The 24,686-nt window shown below is 38.0% G+C and overlaps 1 protein-coding gene across 10 annotated transcripts in view; it reads right to left on the reverse strand.

The window, feature by feature from the left end:
• ATP8B4 (ATPase phospholipid transporting 8B4 (putative)) overlaps window positions 1-24,686 on the reverse strand; it is a 268,272-nt gene that overhangs the window by 125,860 nt on the left and 117,726 nt on the right. For 9 of the 10 annotated variants that reach the window (XM_032343690.1, XM_032343682.1, XM_032343688.1 and 6 more), the window contains 3 exons: window positions 19,911-19,983; window positions 8,981-9,051; window positions 4,654-4,736 (listed from right to left, as the gene is read on the reverse strand). In XM_032343690.1, coding sequence (XP_032199581.1) covers window positions 4,654-4,736; window positions 8,981-9,051; window positions 19,911-19,983 — 227 coding nt within the window. Of the gene's footprint in view, window positions 1-4,653; window positions 4,737-8,980; window positions 9,052-17,344; window positions 17,365-19,910; window positions 19,984-24,686 lie in introns of those variants that run through there. The other variant, XM_032343692.1, reaches the window with a different exon arrangement.

Genomic DNA, 24,686 nt, shown 5'->3' on the forward strand with positions numbered 1-24,686 from the left:
CTCCCCATCTCAATTTTGAGCCTTAGGGTCCACAGTGGGGACTTCTCTATGGATAGCATTGGGAAACTGAGGTCTTCAAATACGTAGAAGATGTGCACTTATGCTTCAAGAACAAAAAGCTGTAGTTTGGTCCTAGAGAAAGTATTCTGGCCAAGCCTCAGAAGAAAAACCACATGGTAACTAGAAGCAAAAATAATACCATACCCAGATTTGCCCAGAAGTCACAAGCTAAAAGATATACTTAGCCCAGACAGAGCATGGGAAAGGGTGTGCCTCACATCTCTGTCTCATCTATTAGACCATGCCACAGCTAGTCAGGGCATTTCCAAATGTACACAATGTTGATATCATGCTTTTAGTTTAAACTAAAGGATGCAGTATGTGGTTTTAATTCCCATGACTCAAGGAAGTTTTTCTAGTCCCCAGAGGAAAACCTAAAATCTACCGATACCCATTACAACAAAGGTAGACAGAGAAGACAAAAAAAAAGAGGGAGTAGGAAAAGAACATAGTAAAAGGATCAAAAGAAACCAGATAATACATATGGAGATATTTTATAATCCTACACAGTTTGTATGGCATCTTGTCCCTAGGGGATGCTTAATAAATAAACTTCATAAGCTAATTAATATGGACAGAGGGATGGAAAGAGAAAAGATGAAGAATTACAGAAAACTAGATAATGCATGTACAGAGCTAACATAAGTAAACTAAAAAAAAGACTGGAAGAGGAAGATGAGAACAGTAAGAAAGAATGCCAAAAGAGAGGAAAGGAAGAAAGGAAGGAAACGGTGGCCTGGGTAAAGAAATGTGTGTATACAGTGTATAATATGTGACTGCATATGTCCGAGATTCAGGGAGATGCTGAAAAGAACATGCCTAAACTAGGGCTTAAAAGCAAGAGCATTCATGGGAAGAATTTAGTGTTTACTAAGTGTCCCATCTCTTTTAAGACTTTCCATACCACATCTTACATCACCCTCTTGGGCTTTAAATTTGGCTGCTAATAGGGGAAATCTAATTTGTATATTGTATCTAATTCATTTCCCCTTAATCCTTCTATCCATTTCAAGATGCTTTCTTGGAAACAGGAAATTACATTTTAACAAAATTAAACCTATAAAATACCATATTGCCTTAAACTTTAAGGTAGATTGAAATTCAACCCAAAATTTAAGAATGAAAGAGCAAATTCAGCAAAAATCTGGTTCTTAGCCCAGAAGTATACCAGCCTTATGAATTTGGGATTATGTGTTTTCTGAGAAGTGACCACAGTTTAAGTATAAATGACTAGAAGAAAAAAGAGAAGTCTGTGTTGTCTTTGAGAAAACAATTATATGATAGATTTGTTGAGTTACCTATGCTCTGTGAAGCAAATTCAAGCCACATCTAGTAATAACTTTTAACACACTTTAAAAATAAATTGTATGACATATTTAAAATGACTAGTTTATATATAAGCAAGTTTCTTAACCTTTCAGGATACCCCATCTGTGAGAAAGAAACTGTTTTAGGTGAGGAAATGTTTTCTTGCCTCAGTCTGAGCAGCACCACTTGTATTGGCTTACATTTTGGGCTTCTGTGTTAAATTTTGTTTAAAAGGGATTCTGAAGAAAAGACATTATAAAACAACCACATCAGATGATCCATCTCTCAGCCACCTATCTTCCAAGAGGAGGGGACCCAGCACTCTTGCTTTATCCTGCAAGTTCCCATCAGGAAGCTTCTGTCTCACTCCATCCTTCCACCCACCATTCCCAATCCCTTTACCTTGGGTCTCTTTCTGGGGCCTGATGTTGATCCTGCCCTCTAATTTCTGGTATTTGCAACCATTTATTCATGCACTGAACAAGTATTTCTTGAGCACCTACTATACACTAGGCATTGTTCTAGGAACGGGTTATCTATCAGTGAGCAAAACACAGATCCCTGTGCAATTTGCATTGTAGCAAGTAGAGAAGGACAATAGAAACTTGCTTAGAAAATAAGCAAGTTACGGAGTATGTCAGATAGTGATATCTGCTATGAGAAAAAGAAAAAGCTGAACGGGGTAGAGGGGATTGAGAATAAGAGGAATCATATTCTGACTAAGAAGGATTCGTGGCTCCATTCCCGCAGTTGCATGTAAGAAATCAACGTTCTACCATCCTGGCCCTTGATACCCTATCTTGGCAGTGACCTATGATCAGAGTTCATGGAGAGTACAGTAAAGACAGTGCTCAACAAATACACCTCCTTCTTATTTCCCAGCCTCCCTTGAAGTTAGGCCAGGCCCATGTGGCTCATGCTGGCTAGTGAAACGTGAGAGGAAGAAGCAGGTAAAAGTCAGCATGTTCCATCATCTAGTCATTGCTTTAATGTGGTAACCTTAGAGGCCATTAGTCTAGGCACCATGGGTCTAAGATGGAGAAGGCTGCCTGACCTAATCTCAGAATGTGACATGAGCAAGAAATAACCTTCTACTGTTTACACAACTATTTCAGGGTTGGCTGAACTGAACCACAGTAGAGGCTGTCTGTGCCACTATCAAAGAAAGTAAACTAGGTATTTTAACAAGCATTTTCTGCCTTTTTATGTTAAAGAAAACCAAAAAGCATGAATTTTTACTCCTTCATAGGTTGATAGAGGAAAAAATGTACCGTTCTGCCAAGAAAGAAATTATTAATGGGAAATTATATTTAGGTTGCCCTTTTAGGACTTCGTAAACATTCCATGAAATATTTTAAGCTAGTATTTTGATTCATGAACACAACTTACTTTTGTTGGATTCTTAGAACAGTAAAATTTCATTGAAAAAATTACTTAGTAGAAAATATTGTAATTTGTATTACTCTAATCAAAATATTTCTTGGGCAATTCAAAGTTTCCTGGCTATTCTCCTGACTTAAATCCCAAACTAGAGGAGTATTTTTTTTCTATAAACCTGTATTATAACAGCACTCATTTAAGAGATCAAAATATTAACAGAATCCAGGCAGAATTTATAGGTGAATGCAAAGTACAGGCAATATAAACTCTAAGCTGTGCATTGGGTAAATTTTATAATAAAAATTTGCCTGCACTTTAACTCATGGGATCATGCTAAGACCCTTGACCACATTTTTCTTTGGTGGATTCAAAAGAAAACATTTGGATGATAGTCTCGAACTCAAAGATTCATTAATAAATAAAAAGAAGAACCACCTGTACCCCAATGTTCATAGCAGCAATGGTCACAGTCACCAAACTGTGGAAAGAACCAAGATGCCCTTCAACGGTTGAATGGATAAAGAAGATATGGTCCACATATACAACGGAGTATTATGCCTCCATCAGAAAGGTGAATACCCAACTTTTGTATCAACATGTATGGGACTACAAGAGAGTATGCTGAGTGAAATAAGTCAAGCAGAGAGAGTCAATTATCACATGGTTTCATTGGGAGATGGAGCGGAGAAGTGAGTTGGGGGAAACTGGAGGGGGAGACAAACCATGAGAGACTGTGGACTCTGAGAAACAAACTGAGGGTTTGGGGGCAGTGGGGGGCGGTGAGCCTGGTGGTGGGTATTAAGGACAGCACATGTTGCATGGAGCACTGGGTGTGGTGCATAAATAATGAAATGTGGAACACTGAAAAAAAAATAAAACAAAATTTTAAAAAAAAACAATCTATATGGAAATATTGATATTCAAGGCCAGACATACAAGTGTGTAAAACTAGAGATCACTGAGCAATGGGAGGAAGACCCCAAAGATTCTCCCAAAGCTTGTCACGGTGCCTACAGTCCTGTCACTAGTGGTTCTTCCCTTTGACTTCTGAAGGATTTTGTTTCTCTGTGAGAGCTTTAACAGAAAAGAAAAAGACCAAGCTGGAATAGAACAGGCAGAAATGTTTCCCCATGCTGAGAAGAAGGGACTGGGTTGAGTGGTGCGATGAAGATGATGAGGAAACCATGGTCTAAAATAAAAAGCGACTGATTAATAAACCAGAATGTTCTTCCTGAATACTTTCTACATTTAAGACATTATGCCGAGCATTTTGCACGATACAGAAATACGTGAGGCTGGATTATCGTCTTGGTGATGTCTGTAGTCTAGTATTTGGTCTTTGAAGATTTTGTTTATTTATTTGACAGAGATCACAAGTAGGCAGAGAGGCAGACAGACAGAGGGAAGCAGGGTTCCTGTTGAACAGAGAGCCCGATGCAGATCTCGATCCCAGGACCCTGAGATCATAACCTGAGCCAAAGGCAGAGGCCCTAACACACTGAGTCACCCAGGTGTCCCAGGATTTGGTCTTTGTTAAGGAGCCAGAGAAGGGATGGATGGCTACACCTAGTGTTAGAAATACAAGTGTGGACTGTGTTCATGCTCAGCAAATCTGCACAGGGCCCCAGGGAGGCCAAGGTCAGGCAAGGAAAGGGCACTGTGGGACTAGAGGAAATGAAATCTACCGAAGAGGGAACAAGGATGAAATGAACAATGAATTTATAAAGCCACTATCCCCTTGGTAAACATTTTTACTCTTTAGCGTGAGAAGAGATTATAGGCTTTGATGCCTGCAGAATTTTATGTCCTTCCACCAAATAAAAAGGAACATGAATTGGATTTCGGATAATTAGTTCTATGACTTTTGGGTTTTGAGGTTTTTGTTTTTCAGTTTTAGACACTTACCATCAAATTTTGCAAGTCTGCTAAAGTCTGCTCCAAGCTCTGAGGTAACTGATAGTGCGTGGCGGACTTTAAGGTTTGTTTCCCTGTGAAATTAATTGACAGGACATGAATTTTTATATGGAACAGCCCAACAGCATCTTACATAAAGTAATCAGGCGGGAGCAGCACATGCAAAATCCAACACAAGAGATTCAAGAAACGCCCTTCAAATGTCATTCACACCTCTCAGTCAAGTGGACTCGGTAAAGTGGACAGGGCTTTGCATGCTCCTAAGAGTTGGCATTCCACACATGGCACATCTGTATAACAACAAACAGTAATCTGTTTTGTTATTTGAAAGAACAGAGGATATAATAAATATGGTTTCATTCAAATCCACTCAGACATCATGCATGAGTTACAAAACATATTAGGAATGGGAACACAGTTGCCAGATAAAGGAGGCCAGTATCACTCTGGAGTCTACTATCTACATAGGAATTTTGGTTGTAAAAGATGGTCATGGCTAATTTCACAGTAGCTGAAATTAAAATGGGAAAAGGAATACAGCTTTCTTTCTCGTGGAAAATCAAGCCAAAAATCCTGTAAGTCTGGGATCATACAACCAGACAGTAATTCAGCAGGTCACAGTGAGCTGGTCATCTACTTCTAGGCAGAACCACACATACACTGGATGGATGGCCCTGAGGTATTCATGAAATGACCAGCTGTCATAATTCTATGGCCATTGCTCACATCTTGCATACAAGGGCTTGTCATGCCAGTTTTCTCACTGAGTTCAACCTAATTCTCTTCTACTGTAGCTTAACATCATCTGTCAGAGTTCTATCTTTTATGGAAGTATTTAGCAGTGAGTTCATTCCGTCAACAAATACTGATTTGAATACATACCATAGTCACCCATGAGATTCAGTGCTGCCCCCACAAGGGTTACTGTTCTCTTGAGGGAAACAAGTGGTAGGTAAAAAGCAAACATCACCATTTGTAAGTACATGACAAACCATGAAATAACTGAATTTAGAGAACCAAGAAGCAGGCACTCGAGAGAGCACTTAATTTAAATTTCCTGTAAATGAACTTCACGATGATATTAAGACAACATGAAATCAACCCAAGGAATACCTTTTGGTTAAATAGCTTTCTCCAGGAAACACTAATTTGGATATATAATTGAAGTTAATTTGCTTAATAGTAATCTCATGGATCACTAATTGCCAAATCTATCAGTTCCTAGGATGCAGAAATATGTAGGGGTTGAGATACTCAAGAAGAACTTCATAATCCATTCATTTAAACAAATTTTTCAAATAATTGAAACGTTCAGTGACACCATCTAGGCCAGACAGCCCTCATTCCTTAACCCAGTTCTACACATCATGTCATTCAGCAAGGTTTATCATCATTTTAGGTTACTTCCTCAGGATTCTCTTCAATATCTCACTTCCATCTTCAGATGTGGAAAATTAAAGGAAAGCATAATCACACATAGGACTTACTGACTTAAAAAAATTTGCCAAGACTCCTGATTAATATCTTGTGTCATGCCATACTTTTTCTTCCTTAACATGCTTCATTATCTTGACTTCAAACTTCAAAAAGATTTTCAGTGTAAGAATAGAAAAAAATCCTGTGTACCCTTTACTCAGTTGCCCTTAATGGTAACATTTGCAAAACTGTATTACAATATCACAATATCACAACTGAAACTGACATAGTCAAGATGGGGAACATTTCCATCACAAGGATTTCTTAGGTTACCCCTTGTAGACGCACCCACTTCCCAGCCCCTTCCAGCCCATCTTTAATTCCTGGTAACCACTGATCGGTGGTCCCTTTCTACAGTTTTGCCATTTCAAGAATGTTATATAAGTAAAATCATATGGTATGTGATCTTTAGGGGCCTTTTTTTACTCAACATAATCATCTGAAGATTTCTCCAGGTTTTTCTATGTATTCATATTTCATTATTTTTTTATTGCTCAATAGTGTTCCATGATATGGATAGTTTGTTTGACCTGTTAAAGGACATGTAAGTTCTTTCTAATTTGTGGATGTCACACATAAGGCTGCCATAAACATCTGCGTACAAGTTTTTGTATAAACATAAGTCTTCATTTCTGTGGGATTAAATGCCCACGAGTAAAATTGCTGGGTTATCTGGTAGTCGTGTGTTTGGCTTTTTAAGAGACTGCCAACCTATTTTCCAGAGTGATGGTAGTATTTTACATTCCCATCAGCAATGTGTGAGTGATACTCTTTCTCTACACTACATCCTTGCCAGCATTGGGAGTTGTCACTGTTTTTAAGTTTAGCCATTCTGATAGGTATGTATCTCCTCGTGGTTTGAATTTTAATGTCCCTAACAGCTAATGATGTTGAACATTTTTTTTTTATGTGCTTATTTGCCATCTGCATGTCATGTCTGGTGAAACGTCCCTTCATATTATTTGCAAATTTTCTAATTGGATTGTGTTTTTAGGATTGAGTTTTGTGCAATTTCCATACATTCAAGATAAAAATCCTTTGTCAGATAGATGGTTTGTAAATATTTTCTCCTAGTCTATAGCTTAATTTTTCATAATAGGGCCTTTAGCACAGCAAAATTTTTGAATGATTTCAAAAAATTTCAGCAATTTTTGAATGATTTCATGAAGTCTAGTTTATCAAATTACCCTGTTATGGGAGGATAAGGGAAGTTAGAGAGGAGAAGGGAGCTGAGGGAAATTGGAAGGGGCGGTGAACCATGAGAGACTATGGACTCTGAAAAACAATCTGAGGGTTTTGAAGGGGTGGGGGGTGGGAGGTTGGGGGAACCAGGTGGTAGGTGTTGGAGAGGGCACGGATTGCATGGAGCACTGGGTGTGGTGCAAAAACAATGAATACTGTTACGCTGAAAATAAATTTTAAAAATTTTTTTAAAAATTACCCTGTTATGAATTATGCTTCTTTGTGTCAAGTCTAAAAACTCTGACTAGCCCTAGATCTTGAAGATTTTCTCCTATGCTTTTCCCTAAAACTTTTATAGTTTTATGTTTTACATTTGAATTCAATTTCCTTAAGAGTTACAGGGCTATTTAGATTGTCTATTTCATATTGAATTAGTTGTGGTAGTTTGTTTTTTGATGACTTGGTCTACTTCATTTAAGTTGTTAAATTTATGTGTATAAAGTTGCTTGTAGGATTTCCTTATCCTTCTGATATCTTAATGATCTGTCATAATATCCCAAGTTCATTCATGATATTGTTATTTTGTGTCTTTTTTCCTTTTTCAGTCTTCCTGAGGTTTATAAAGTTTATTGATGTTTTCAAAGAATCAACTCTTTGTTGTGTTAATTTTCCACTTCTTGTTTTTCGGTTTTCAAGTTTATTGATTTCTGCTCTTGTCTTTATCTCCTTCCTCCTGCTTGCTTTGGGTTTATGCCAGTATTTTCTAGGTTCTTGAGATGGAACACTGGAATATTTAAGACTTTTTCTTTTCAAGTATATACATGTAGTGTCATAAATTTCCCTCTCAGCACTATTTTAGGTTCTGCCCAAACCAAGGGTAGGATCACACATGTCACACTCCATTTGAATAGCCCAGTAGAACAATGATTTGGGAGGCAGCAGTTAAAACCAGGGGCTTTTTTGTCAGACTATCAGGCATGAGTACTGGCCTCGTTTTTGAGAAATTTGGAGTAAATTACTTAGTATCTCTAAGCCTTGTCAACTATACAATGGGACTTATATACTACCTACATCAGAATTAAGAAATAAAATCCATCTAAAGAATGTAAAAGTACTTTTAAAATGTAAACATCCAATAAATGTTTTTATGCCAGCCAGACATATTGAATCCACTGAAACAGAACTGCTATGTTCTCTATAACTAAATTTTTCGATTAACATTAATGTCAAAACTCCATTTCTCTCTTCTTTCTTCACCTTCATTTCACCCAGTTCCAAAAGATTGCCTTCTAAAGTAACATCAATGCTTCTTTCCTCAGAAACTCATCAATACTCCTCTAATTTTCCTTGGAGAACCATATAAAATTAAAAAAAAAACTAAAACAAAACTTTTCTAAGGAATATGAATAAAGAGTCCTATACAATAATTCACACAGACATGTTTAACTTGCTGCTTTGGAAAGAAAATAAATTCAAGAGAAAAAGACAGAGCTTTCAAAGGAGCCACAAAGTAATTAACAAATGGAATTTGCAAGTTAGACTCTCATTTGTTCCACGAAAATTAAATGAAGAATAAGGTTTAGATTGAATACTGTTCCTAAAGCTATTACTACTAAATTAAAAACCAATCTAAATAATTACTCTAACTTTAAAAACTTACCCATCGAGCTCAGCAGTTTCAATATAACAGAGGCCATGTGGCTCACTACTTGATAGGAGAAGCAGATCAGCCTATTAAAAAAAAATCATACAGAATATATGAGAAGGGAAGACTGGTTGAAACCCTTCTTTGTTATACTACCTCTACTAACTAATGAGCCAGGAGAGCCTTAGATTAAAAAAGTGAGAGAGGGAAAATCCTGTTCTACCTCTCTGCCATATATGCCCCAAATCAAATCTTCCCTCTCCTTCCCTGTTCCTGTTGGGTCCACCCCTTCAACATCAGAATATAAGCAAGAGCAGGGGATATCATATAAATTAATAGCCACTTCATTTACTTTTTTTTTTTGCAAGAAATAGATAAAATTCTACATTCTCATCTTGATAATTACTAATGGAAAATATAAAATTTTCCCCAATAAGTGAGATGATTGGAAATGTTTCCATACACATACTTTAGTTCTCTAGTATTATGACTTAAAAGTAACAAGCAGGCAAAGCTGAGAGGGAAAGGATAGAATTAAAGTAGGAATAAATGGAAAACCATAGGAAAAAAACTAAAGCAGGCAAGGAAAATTTAACAAGAAAAATTAAAAGAAAAAATTAAAAATGTAAGAAAAAAATGATGGGGTATAAAAAAGGGAAAAGAGAAAACAAAATAGGGGCTAAGCAAGAGGCAAGAAAGAATAGAAAATGCTCCAAAAGACAGCAGAAAACATTCAGAAACCAAGTTGTGGGTCTTTCAGAGACTGAAAATCATTCCAGTCAGCTGTGCATTTGAGCTTCAGAAATGACCTATCACAATTCAGTTTTAGAATTCTGGGTGCCTCCTATATTGGGGAACAGTTTATTTCAAATTTCATTTTAAAGTAAGGGTTGTTATGAGATTCTGAAAGATGTGAAGGTCTAAAATGAATTAACTAAAATTTTAACAATTTATTTTGACACATTAACAATTGTGTAGAATTATCCCATTCTCAAGTTAAATTTAGAGGTTAAATTTAGAATCAATCCACTTATTTCATTGTCTCAAGCTTTTAAATTTCCAATTCAAATTTAGATGGGGGGGTATATACATGTGTGTGTTCAGTTTTGTCTGAATTGTGACAAAACAGAATTGAAAAACAACTCAATGACAATCCTCTAAAGGAATAAATAGGTTTATATATCAAGACTCTTCCTCAACTCTAACAACAGTCACAGAAGGCTGAGGAGGAAAATTATTTTTCGAATAGTTACAATGTGACTACAACAAACTCACTACAGAGAGAACATATAAAGAGTTGTACACAATCTCTCATGGTGAAGGTTTTGTTGGGGGAGTGGGGGAATGGGTTAGCCAGGTGCTGGGTATTAAGGAGGGCACATATTGCGTGGAGCACTGGGTGTTATACGTAAACAATGACTCAGGGAACACTACACCAAAAACTAATGATGTACTGTATTGTGACTAACAATGATAAATTTTTTAAAAAATTTTAAGAAAAAGGGGCGCCTGGGTGGCTCAGTGGGTTAGGCCACTGCCTTCGGCTTGGGTCGTGATCTCAGGGTCCTGGGATCGAGTCCCGCGTCGGGCTCTCTGCTCAGCGGGGAGCCTGCTTCCTCCTCTCTCTGTCTGCCTGCCTCTCTGCCTACTTGTGATCTCTCTCTGTCAAATAAATAAATAAAATCTTTAAAAAAAAAAAATTTTTAAGAAAAAGAGTTGTACACAAATCTTGAGCCAAAACTTACACACTTTGATTTTAAAAAGGAAAGAGTATTTTCAAAAATTCACCACAGTCTTACTTCTCACATTGAAATTTCAGTGGATATGACAGCAGTACAGCTTCCTGCCTCTCCTCCCCTGAGCCTCATAGGATCATTTTAAGTAAAATCTAAAATTTTCTAATTCTCATCCTCTGTGATTGAAATAGTTAACAAAGTTCAGAGAAAGAGCCCCATTTATTCCCAGAATTGCTTTTCTTCTCAACTTTGCACCACAGGGATGATTTGATGCTACTATTTAGTACTGAGCTTAGATGCTCAACACTTAGATGTGAGTAGACAAAGGGAGGATCGGTCATCCGCCGCTGGCTCAGAACACGTGAGTGAGGCTCCACCACCACCTTGGCCACTAGATTCTGTCCAGAGCACTAACTCAACTTCCTGAAGACTGCTCCTGACAACTGTAAAGCCCACAAGTTCTGAGCTAACTCCTCCTGCCCTGTCTACCCCTTGAGAACCTGGGTCATCTACCTTCCTACCTTCCACCTTCCCCACCTCCTCCTGTACCCTCTGTAGTCATCTTTTCCTTTGATGTCCTCGGAACCTTGCTACTGTTTCCCTGCTCCCTGATCCCCACCCTGCACTCCCCTCATTCATCCCTATTCTCCCCGCCCCACTGCCGAGCTTTACCATTCCCTTTTCCTAACACCTCCCCTTCGAGTTTTTAAATTCATCACCGTTGAGGAGGAAGTGTGCAGGGGTAGGACTAATAGTGGCTTCCAGAAAAATAAGGAGTCCGCCACTCATGACACAGTGCTCCTATTTCCAGGTGTACTCTGTAAGAATTCTAAAATTCCGTAAGAATTCTAAAAAAGAAAAGGTCAAGAAAGCTGCAGTAAGGCAAGAGACCTCTGTTAGTCCCTGGTTATCATCATTTTGTCAGAGGTTCTGGGCCATGAGTGCAGCAACTCAGGGGTGGTCTTAGAACCCCACCAGCTCCGTGACTCTGAGTCCCAGATCAAGCCTCCTCACATGGACCCTTTCGGTATCTCTCAGGGTACCCAATTCCTAGTTGATCCAGAAACCTGTATTTGAGTTGTAGGGGTTTATAATACTGGTATTTAGTGAGGGCTTACCATGTCTTTGGTACTATCCTAAGAGCTTTACATGCAATATTTTATTTAACTCCCACTGAAATCCTATAGCCTAGGTTCTATTGTTATCTCCACTTTACAGATGAGCAAAGTCAGGCCCAGAGAGGCTTAGTAACTTGTTTGAAGTCACACAGTAAGTGACATATCAGGATATGAATCCAGACAATTGAAGGCACATACAGCTGGAATACTGAAATGAACAAAAATATCTTTCCTTCAAGGATTGTAGAGTTTAGTACAGGCAGAATATGATAAGGCTTCTAAAAGTCTGATTACCAAAGTGCTATGGGTGGGGTGCCAAGGAGGAAGAATACATCAGATTGGTAACTGACCAACAGCCTCATGGCTCTGAGTCCTCACAACCAGCAACACTATCTTCATAGGGTTTTAGGCATCATTACTGTTTGCTGATATAAAGAATAAACCAAAATCTCAAGCGACGATAACACCAAAAAGCTACATAATTCTTTAAGAGTTCACAAAACACTCTCTCACAACTGTGTCACTTTATTCTTTCAATAACCCTGTGAGGAGATAATTTTGTTCCTATATGTGAATAAGAAACCTTGGGAAGTTCATGTCTGGCTCACAAGCAGTAGATGAACTAAATTAACTCATGTAAAGTCCATAGCCTTTACAAAGTCATGGTGAGAGCTTCGTCACTTCTAAAAGGCCCTAAGAGATTAAATGCCCTACTCATGGCCACACAGAGCTTAAAGAGCAGAGCCAGAACTAGGACTTATAGCCCCAATGCCAAATATACACTCTTTCCTCTGGTTGGATACAAATTCACTGGAATAGAACCATGAAAAACAAAGTGTTTTGCTTTGTTTCACTTCATTTTGTTCATGTTCAAAACCTAAAACCACAATAGTGAAGAATATTGGCGCGCTGACCCCATATCCTCCCATCCAAGTACTAACCAGGCCCGACCCTGCTTAGCTTCCGAGATCAGACGAGATCGGGCGCGTTCAGGGTGGTATGGCCGTAGATTGACCCCCTATCCTGATGGAAGGATAAATTTGTAGAATTCAAACACCATATTCAAATCTCTCTTGTAAGCCATTTCCACACATAAAGTTCTACTTTACCTTCATTAACCTCTACAATATTATCTCCTATTTTGTAGTCTAAAAATGACTCATTATGATTATACTTACAGTATAATGATATGCAATATGATTATACTTACAGGAAAAGAGGTTTGATATGGACAAAAATGAGGATGAAGTTGTAAAAATGAAAATGTGTAAGATTGTAGGTAATATTTTTATTTAAAAATTAAATTTCAGGGGCGCCTGGGTGGCTCAGTGGGTTAAGCTGCTGCCTTCGGCTCACGTCATGATCTCAGGGTCCTGGGATCAAGTCCCTCTGCTGAGCAGAGAGCCTGCTTCCCTCTCTCTCTCTCTCTCTCTCTGCCTACTTGTGATCTCTCACTGTCAAATAAATAAAATCTTTTTTAAAAATAAATTAAAATTAAAATTAAATTTCAGATCCAACAAATATATGCTGAATATCCACTAGAAGATCCAACAAATACAAATATATGCTGAGTGTCTACTAAAATCTAACACATTGTTTTGGTTTTTATAATTAAATGAATTTGATATGAATAAGAAAAAGATGAGAGAAAGAGCAGAAGGTGGAAAGGAGACTAATAATGGACATCATAGTTTTTACTCATGGGTCCACCCTTTCTTTAGTCAAAAAAAAAAAAAAATCATTGCCTTATATACTTCACCCCCAGAAATTAGTAATAGCTTACTAATAGAACATTGGCCATGTACTGCAACATGTACATGCAACATATATTCTATGTTTCACCAAGAAGCTTCTTTTTCAATACAGCTTAGATAAAAGTTTTTTTAAAAATCTGTCTCTGGAAATTTTCAACTTTCTACTGTCTCACGTATTTTTATTTAAAAATAAAAGAGAGTTTATTTACAATAATTAGTGTGAAACAAGTAACTCTGGCTTGAAGCTATAAAATTTAAAATAAGAAAGAGGGCAATTATTTTAATCTGAGGGTTTTTGAAGGGGCGGGGGGTGGGAGGTTGGGTACCAGGTGGTGGGTATTATAGAGGGCATGGGTTGCATGGAGCACTGGGTGTGGTGCAAAAATAATGAATACTGTTATGCTGAAAATAAAGAAAATAAATAAATTAATTAAAAAAAAAAAAAGAAAGGAAGAGGGCAATTAGACTGCCAAACAGCCTCTCAGGAAGGACCAAGGTTCTAGGAAAGGTTAGATGAGTCAAATATTAGGAAAGATGAGATGGGTCAAAAAGAGCCAAAGACCACCCTTAGTCAGGACTGCAGTTTAGGTTAGATTCATCTTTCTAGTTCTTTCATTTCTGAAGGTGAAATTTCCAATCCATTTAGCCAAAGAATGCCTTTGTTTTAAAACAAAACCTTTACGGTGGTAAACACCTCAATGCCTTTCTTTTGAGGGTGAGGGCACTCTTTCAAGTAAGCTAAACCACTAAATTTCATGTAATGTTCAAATATGTTCATGTCCAGTGGGGGGTTTATTTCCCCGAGGTAAGAAAATCAAAACACAAGTGAAGAAGGACGGTGTACCTGGCTCCCAGGGTCCAAGTCTTGGCAGTATCGAGAGCTTTGTAGTATGTTTTTCTAATAGTTTACTCAGTTCTTTTAACGCATGTTGGTCTTGCAGTGACTGAATCACACTCTCTGTCCGCCCCCCACCCCCGCCACCGAAAATAAAACTAGAAGTTCTGGAAATTCAGCCCAAATATGTTTTAAATTTCTATTCAAATGAAGGGCCGTGACGATTCCTTATCTGGAAAATAAAGGTGAGTAACTTCGGAATATGCCAGCTAATTGGTCATCTCAGGCAAGCTCCTTTCCTTACTTAAAATGTACTGATAAGCTGACATAAATTAATTTAGAATTCTAAGTTTGGACATCTAGAGGTTATGCATCAGAATTAGGTGCAACATCCTCTGGTCGCTTCAATTCCAGCATCCACACCAGAAGGCACTAATGCTGGAAGCCCAGGTTCAAGGCAATTAGGATGGTAATTTTAATGGAGTAAGGAGCAGCATATGGTAGCAATTAGGAGTGGGGTTAAAAGCCAGATGGCCTGGGTTTAACTCCAGGCTCTCCTATTGGCAAGCTATTTGATGGCACTATTTTCTCCTCTGTAAAATGGGAACAATAATAATAGTACATAATCTGCCTTCACTGAGCTACTGTAGAGATTAAATGAGTTAAACCTCAAAGAGTAGGAGGTATATTTATGCTTCTAAGTGATTACAGCAATTCATCCATAAAAACATTTGTTTGCCCTTAAAAAATAGTTTTGTAGGTGCCAAGTAGTTAAACATAGAAAAACTCTGAGTACAGTGGGCTAATCAACACATACCGCAGAGTTTTGGCATTTGGAGGACTCCGTTCCTCACTGACCCAAAGATTAAACCAATAAAGCTCTAACTGTAGGAGTCAGACCAAGATCAATGGAGATAAAAATTTCATCTTTGTTATTAATAAAGCGTGGAGAGACATCTGGGTGGCTCAGTCAGTTAAGTGTCTAACTCATGACTTCAGTGCAGGTCATGTCTCAGGGTCCTGAGACTGAACCCTGTATCAGGCTCTGCACTCAGCTTGGAGTCTGCATGTCCCTCTCCCTCTGCTCCTCCATCCCCTGACCCCCATCCCCCTAATCACTCTTTCTCTAAAATAAAATAAAATAAAGCAAGCAAGCTGCTGGAGACCAGGCTATAGGTCTGTGGACTCAATGGGCTTGCTAATACTTACCTGGTAGACTCATCTAGCTATTGATAAGGGAGGCTCTGAACTACCATGACCCTCCTACCACCTCCACCAGGAGGATCTGCTCCTGTAAGATTGCTGGAACGAGGGAGCAAAGCAGAAGCTACTGTGCACACAGGCAGAGTCCAAAGAAAAAGGGAAGGAAGGAGGCTCTGGGTCCTGTACACTGCCCCCAACCCACCCCCACCCCCACCCCCACCTTAGACAGCAATTAGAGAAGTCACTATTGGGGGAGGGGAGAGTGAGCAAAGAAGTTCAAGAGACTTGAAGTGTTATTTTGGGGCTGTCTCTCCAAGTGAAAATGTAAAGAATGAGACCTAGGAAGAAGTAGGAGAATACGCATTCCCATCTCATCATGTAGCCACAATTAAAAAGCCACTCTGTGCCATCCAATCAGGTAGCCACAAGTCACATATGGCTATTTAAATCTAAACTTAAAAATCCAAACTGGGACACCTGGGTGGCTCAGTTGGCTAAGCATCTGCCTTAGGCTCAGGTCATAATCCAGGGGTCCTGGGATGGAGCTCCACATTGGGCTTCCTGCTCAGCAGGGTGTGTGCTCCTCCCTCTCCCTCTTGCACTCTCTCAAATAAATAAATAAATAATCTTTTTTAAAAAACCTAAATTAATTAAAATTAAATACAATTTTAAATTCAGTTCCTCAATTGCACTAGCCAAATTTTAAGGGCTCAGTATCTACATGGGGCTTATGGTCTTCACATTGGGTGGCACAAAGTTGTATTTCCCTCACTGCGGAAAGTTCTATTGGACAGTGCTGGCACACACAGATCATGACCTCATGGAAACTTGTCTAAATGTGTAATTCATCTTAAAGCAATGCTAATAATATGCCCATTGGACTAGTTTTCTTCTGCCTGCTGCTTGCATGTACATTTGCCTTCCATGCCTCAATCCATAGATAGTTTTGCAAGAACATGCAAGCATGTGTACTATAACATGGAAAATACAACTAAATTAAGAATGAAGACCAAGAGAAATACAAACTACAATTCCAAGGCTAGAAGGCAAACTGGAGCACAGATAAGCTGGCCGTGAGGTCCTACAGAGTTAGGAGATTTGAGACATACATTTGATTCCTGCCTTTCTGGGTCTCACCCCAAAGAATGTGATAAGTGAACACACTAGAGTGTGGAGTATTAGTGAACAAGTGATTTCAGTCTAACATTTATCCCTGTTAGAGCATGTACAGGGGGCTCTTTAAGTGCACAATTTTTACGAATACCTGAAGTAGGAATATACCTAGCATTGCCACTGAAATATTCAATTCCAAATAATACAACAGTTAAACGTGTGGCATACTTTAATTGTTGCTAATTCCTCTATAACCCGACACCATTTCTGGCATAAAGTAGTTGCCAAAAAAAATTTTTTTAATGCATACTTTTTAGAATTCTATATATGTCAGTTTAAAAAAAAAAAAGTTGAGGGTTCAGGTTAACTATCTAGCTGCAGCAAAACTTTCACTGTAATCATTTTAATTGAAAGTAGAACTCAAACAAGTGGCATGAAGCCCTTTCTTCTTAAGCAAAGACTCCTGACTGTATCTTAGCTTTTTTCTTAATTAGCGCATGTAGATGTATATTAGTACCCCACTCATCCAGAACACCCTGAACTTTTAAAGTTTTTAACATTTTCTCCCTCTGTCTTCTTTCTTACAAAAAAAGACTGACATTCATTCAGCCGACACTTACTGTCTGCCCCCTACGATCCAACACGGCACTAGGTGTGAAAGAGCCGGCAAATCAACATGCTCTTTGCCTTCAAGAGTCTTGTAGTCATCTCAGTTGAGACAATCACAGCACATAGGGCTGGAAGGGATCTTGGAGATCATATAATGGTCTAGCACCTTGATGTGACACATGAAGAAACCAAAGGCAGAGAACAAAGACTGCTATCACTGAAGGAATGGAGCAGACCCAGCTCTCACCCAGTTCCCTTTGGAGTACTTCCACTATATAGATACCCCCAGCTTTTTGGGTGTTTGCATTATAACACTTCATTTTACAGAAGACCTACATTAGTGCTTGTTTTCACTAACTGAAAGAAACCCAAAAAGGATTTTTACTTTTATGAAAAAAGGAAAAGCAAAAATAGCATTCAACCTTTGCTTTGCAGCAAGCCCTTACAAAGGTCATGTGCACAGGGAGCAGTAACAGCCCCACCAAGTTCTTTCCTAGGGGAGCTAACCTCAGCATTTTGACATGAAGACGCCATAACTTTGAATGGTCTGTGAACATTTGTGTTTTATCTCATTTTGTGCATCCGTTAGCAAGATGTGTCCTAAGGTATCAGAAAGGCCTAAGACATTATTTTAGGGCTCTGGGAATACTCAAAAAGTTGTCCATATAAATTAATGGTAATTGTTTCTTTGCTTTGCATCAGGTCGGCTTATTCGAGGCTCATAGAAATGCTCTGCTTTCAGACAACAAAGGATACCTACCTATATCTGTCTCCATCTTTCCTACAGGGTGTTTTCTCCTAACAGATGCACTAATGTACTGTTATTAATCTTTAATGAGCTGGAAAGTAAGCTGGATAAGCTAATTTAAATTGTGTCTAATATTAAAGTAAATACAGCTGACCCTCCAACATGGGAGAAAGAGGCACCAACCCTCACATGCAGTCAAAAATCTGTGTGCAGGGCACCTGGGAGGCTTAGTTGGTCGAGCATCTGTCTTTGGCTCAGGTCATGATCCCAGGGTCCTGGGATTGAGCCCCACATTGGGCTCCCAGCTCCATGGGGAATCTGCTTCTCCTTCTGACCTTCTCCCCTCTCATGCTCTCTCTCCCCCACTCTCAAATAAATAAATAAATAAATAACCTTTTTAAAAAATCCATGTGTAACTTCTGACTCCCCCAAAGCTTAGCTATTAATAACCTCTTGTTGCCCAGAAGCCTTTTTGATAACATAAACAGTGGATTAGCACTTATTTTGGTATGTTGTATGTATTATACATGGCATTCTTATAATAAAGTAAGCTAGAGAAATGAAAATGTTATTAAGAAAGTTGTAAGGAAGATAAAATACATTTACAGTATTATACCATGTATATCGGCGGGGGGAATGGGGCGGGGACCACATACAAGGGGACCCATGCCATTCAAACCCATGTTGTTTGAGAGTCAATTGTAAAATGTGAGAATGCAGCAGACTGTCTTATGTACAAGGAGCAGAGGCCACAGAACACGGACTGTGAGACCTCTGTCTTGGCTGTGCCAAAACCTTTGTGCTTATTTTTGGTTTTCAGCTATTTTCCAAAGAACTGAGGTTGTTAGGGACATAAACCCTTTTCTCTTTAGAGGGTGAGCTCTTTTGCAGCTGGCCGGTCCCACGTCTCCTTAGCACAGGCTATTCTAGAAGATCAGTATGCACAGACAGTGCATTAATGAAAAAGTTTTCTGAAAGGGAATGGTTAGGAGTCTCCACTGAGTTATTCTTATAAATAGATCTTGGGGCAACTTCTTTTTCCTGTGGGAAAATGTCTCAAATTTAATGAAGAACACAGCTTAATACATAAAACTGCACTCTACACAAAAATTGTCCTAAGTAATCTAGTGTGTATTTGACATAAAGACTACAATAACTTGAATTTTTCATCTCTGACCTGTTACCTCTTACTGCCCTTCAGTTAATATGAGCTACAGTTCATCACATGTATTATCGTCATTGAACTGATGCCCTGAATTTTAACAAGGAAACTGTAACATAGGCAGCTTGAGAATATAAATTATAGTGCATTTGATATATATGTAAAGCAAAAGTTCATAAACTGCATTTTATTAGTTCAGAACAATCAAGACATTTTCTGATTGTGGTCACTCAGTAAGAAGCACATACTGTCTTAAACTATATTGCAAATTAACAGTAATAATTCTATTATTGAGGGATAGGATTCAAAATATGTGAGAAAAAATGCATTCTTAAAGTACTCTGGAGCATTTTAAAAGCTCTTATTTATATGAAGTGATTGACAGCTTGATTTAAAATCTTTTGTGTCTACTAATTTAAAAGATCACAAGGGAAATTGAAAAAGAGATAACTACTCAGACTTACCTGAGTTACCACACTATTTAAAGTAATTAATCAATATGTTTTCAAAAGCATTTTATAATTGAGACTTTTTACTAATACATTCTGGTATTCTCTTCTTAATTATTATGAATTAGCATAGACTTACCAAACTTGCAAATGTAAATGCTTCAGTACATATGCTATTTTAATCTGAGATAAATTCTGTAACAATACTAAATACTCACAGCAACAAAGTGGTTATTTTCTAATTTAATGACGTCTCCCACTTTGACATTCATCCATTTTTCATTCTGTAGTCTAAGAACACAAACAAAATTAATTGTTTTCAGGAATAGAGAACAATCAAGGGAATGTATTCACATGGTACATCATATAACAGAAGCAGATAAGACTTTTCTAGAATGCTAAATTCCAAGGACCTTGCAAAACAGTCTTTCACCTGAGTGGTGTGGGAACTAAGGCTCAGAGAGGCCAAGTGATTTGCCCAAGGATACCCAGTGAGTTAGGGGTATCCCTGGGACTAAACTCAAGATGCCTAACTCTTGGCTGTGTGATCTTTCCATCACCCACAGTGACAGCTTTAAATACCAGCTATTAACTCTTGTTTTTCCTCGACCAGAACAGTGGCCAGTTGGGATGGGTGGGGAGCAGTAATAAATTCAGTCATTGACATTCTTTTCAGACTCTATATTAAAAAAATATAGAAATAAAACATCACTGCCATTGTCTCCGAAGTTTGTTTAGCCAGAGGCAAAAGAAAGAGGTCCACCGCCAATAGCTAAAATAGAAGTAAGAGGAAAAGGATAAAAATTTTGTAAAGGACATAAACAACAATGAATGGTAAAAAACAGCCTTGGAAGACTGAATGTGAAAGAACACTTACCAATCACCCATCAACACTGTGGCTAAAGGACAGGCTTGGTAGCCATTTAATGGCTAGGACCAGCAGCTCAGAATTGAGAACAATAGGGCCAAGATGCTGCCCTGCTTTCTTTTAGGCTTACTATATAATGGAGTCCCTAGTCTACCCTTTGCCAGATTCAAAAGGGTTTATGATAAAAAGCTATTGTGTTTAGTTGGTTGGGCCCCCTGCGACACATAGGGGAGACGGGCCCTCTGGAAACAAACCACGTGTGGCAGTCTACCATGATGTTAATCGCCCCTTCTGAAATTCCCTAACACATAAACCAGCTTTGTTTTCTGAGTTAAAAGCTTTCCGCACACTTCTTTCCTAGCAATCCCTTTTTAATAGAATGGGCTGGGATGAGAAGGACAGGTTCCCCAACAAGTGAAGGTGGGCAGATTCATTTCATTCTGCAGTTTAAAAAAAAAAAAAAAACCTAATTTACTTGTTTTATAGGCTGGAAAACAGTTTTAAATATTTATACAACTGTGAAATATGCCTCACACTACCAACCCTGCTGGGTCATTTGGCTTAAACACTCAAAGAATTTTTCTTTAATACGGATCCAAGTACATGTTGTTCTGGAAAGTTTTCAATTGCAGCATTTTCATCTTTAGCCAAAATTCAATCGCTTTTCCAATGCCACACTTTCCTGCACTTTATCTAGCTCGACAACAATGGGAGAACCTAGGAAGCCTTCTAAATCTCGTTTTATTTATTTTTACAGATATGGATTATGTCCTGGTTTATTCCTCCCGGACACCACCTCCTTTGGAGCATTAGTGACATTTCTCAGGGGACAGTATCTCAGATTAAAGTTGATATGAACGGACTGAGATAGAGACCCTGTCTTTATTTATACAAAATGCACTGCTACTGAATTGCCCTTAAGTCTCTACTGAAAGTGCCATCTGCTTTAAGGAGAAGCTCAGATGATAATAAGTTTCATTTCCAAACTTATTCCTCCTTCCCATCTACTATAAGGTCTAGGAAAGACTGCACCCTAACTTTTCCACCCAAATGGAAAATCAAAGTAAAAAGGGAACCAACTCTACAGGATCTCTTACACATTTCAAAACTCATGTTTTATAGTTAAGTTTGAACAGATAAACAGCAACAGCCACTATTTGGGAGAACAAACCAAAACCTGAGTTTTCTCACATAAGTTCTCTCTAACTTGTTTTTTTAAGTCTAGTATCTTATTATTTCCCTCTGTAAAACCAAAGCAATTGAAAAGAAATTAGTATAAGTGTGCTGGTGTCCATGGGAATTACAGTAGGTCATGTGTGATATCTTGGCCAAACCCCTTATTTGAGTATATATCTGTCAAAAAATCTGTTAACCCCAAACAAAGGAGGTATTTTCAAAAATACTATTTCCTAGTCTATCTTGGCAGGTAATGATAATACTAGGATCTCAGAGGTATATTTCAGTGAGAATTCAGGATCATAGCTACAAAAGTATCCAAACTTACTGAATAAGTATAAGCTGATAAAGACCTGCAAGTGAATTTAAATCATCTGTATCCCACCATTTTTACTGTCCTACCCACTACTAACACCACTGATGACACAACATCAAAGACATACCAGCAGGAGCAGCAGACAGGAAGATTTGCTTTAAAGCTCATCTTTGAAATATTTCTCAACTTCTTCTAAGATTTTAGCTTAAACAGCAACTGCATTTCGTCACCATCCTTAAATAATGAAAACACTATCCCTGTCTCTCTATGTGTAGAGCAGCTGTTCTTGGGGGCTCATGTTTGAATCAAGCTTACATCACAGTTCTGTGAGGAAGAACAGGATGGCCTCATGGGCTGTGATGACGACACCCAGCTCCACAGACCTGCACCAACAAACTCTGCCTTTACCTTTGTCAGGGAAAGCTCTTCTGCTCTCATAAAGGAATTACAGTATATGTATATTCCAAAAGCAAGTTAATTCATTTCATTGCACTGAATCCAGAAATTCCAAAATTTTAAAATAAGCTTCAGTTTTCAGTATCATCATGTAACTATTCCAGGTTTTGAAATGATATAATCTAGTTAATGGTTCTTTCAATCAGGCTGTGGCTGCCGTAATGATAGAGACTTCACCTTAGTAAACTCACAAGCCAGTTGTTAAATAATTAGCCAAAATTCCAGAAAGGGATTCATGAAATTTAAATTCCAAAGTCACCATAAAACGTATGAAGTTAAACTTCCACAGAATGGTAACTAGAATTACCTTAAGAAAGGAACTTTTTTAAAATACACCCACTAACTACATGCCTATTCTTAGAACATCAGATAATCTGAGTTCTGAGAAAATGTGGTGAGAGTTGGCAACTGTATATAGTAATAGTTTGATAAATTGATCTGAATCTGCTTCCTCCTGATGAGACATCTAGAGACTTGAGAATGTAATTTTGAGTGAGAGAGCACCTACCATGCTCCCTGCCATCGAACTATTAGCTCCAGAGGCTAGAAATCAAGCATTTGCTCTGAGCAAGATACCAAGCCCATTGCTGAAGCATAAGGGCAGAGGGAGATCTTGTGGGCTCCATAAGTCTCCTGTCATCCTTTCCATACTTCAATACTCTGACTGCCTATTAGCAACATAGATTCCTGAAAAGATAATTTCTTCAAAGCTACAGATGACATGTTGGAGTACTAAAGAGACAATCAAGAAGGTTGACATAACCGACCTCCCCTCATTAACCAGACAATCCACATACGACGTGTTTGGTTTCTTCTTTAATCTCAAGCCCACGTAAGAGCTATAACTTACAAAAATATTTTCCTGCCCAGACAGATCTTACTTTATACATCACTGCATCCTCATGACCTAGAATAATGCCTAATTTCTAGTATGCACTCAATAAATTTTTGTTGACTGAATGAAAATACAGAATCATTATTGCCAAAAACACTTGTTGAGTGACAGCATTTCCCTGAATGCCTAATAAGAATTATAATAACCAACATTTATTTAGTACTTACTGTATTCCAGGGACTGTGCTGAAGCCTTCATGTACAAGGTTTCCAAATAAAACAAGTGATACTCAATTAAATTTGAATTTCAGATAAACAACAAGTCATTTTTTAGTGTAAGTGCCCCTATACAGTATTTGGAATATACTTATACTAAAACATTATTATTCTGGACTTCAAATTTAACTGGGCATTCTGTATTTTAGTTTTCTATGCCTGGTAACTCCAGTCATGGATCTTATCTCATTTAATCCTCACAACAACCCTGCAAGATAGGTACTGTTGCTACTCCCATTTTATAGAATAGAAAACTGAGGGTCAGAGAAAGAGAGACATTTGCCCTATTTTGCAAAATCTATCAAAAATTTTAATGCTCACCTACTTTGAAATAGATATTTCCTCTAAAACAACTGATCATACAGGAGCTCAAAGATGGATGTACAACAATGTTTATTGCAATATTAGCTTATAAACTATCAATACCCATTAATAAGGATTAGATAGACATACCATGGTATACCTATTTAGTTATGGCTCATCTACTCGATAGAATGAATACAGTTCAATAAAATAAAAATTTTATTCAAAAATAATAAGATAGGTCTATATGTGCTAATATAAAATATCCTCTCAGTTACATGCTAGATTAAAAATAAGCATGTGCAGAACACTGCATATAGACGATGAGATTCTAACTGTGGTTTGAAGCAGGAACATAACTACACATAACTCTACTCTTACATACATAGAAAATTTCTTGAAAGACACAAGAAACTATTCAGTAATTGCTACTAGAAAAAGGAAATGAACAAAAACTGGAATGGAAAGGAGACATCATTTTATGGTATACATCTGTGTGCTGTTAGAATTTGGGGTGTCACATAAATTGATTAAAGGACAACTGGGGAGGAAAAAAATAGAAGAAAAGAAAACTCTTCCAAGGTCACCTGTAAGTGGCAGAGCCAAGACTGGAACCTGAATCTGTCTGACTACAAAGCCCATGTTCTTAATACATCTATATTTATTATTTTTTGCTACATTTTCAGTGGTAATTATGTTTTGCCTCTTTAGAAAGAAAATGAACCCTAAAGAGCAAAGGGATTTGAACGCAGCAAAGAACATACT

Source organism: Mustela erminea, chromosome 5 (assembly GCF_009829155.1).
Source record: "Mustela erminea isolate mMusErm1 chromosome 5, mMusErm1.Pri, whole genome shotgun sequence".
Taxonomy (NCBI): Eukaryota; Metazoa; Chordata; class Mammalia; order Carnivora; family Mustelidae; genus Mustela; species Mustela erminea.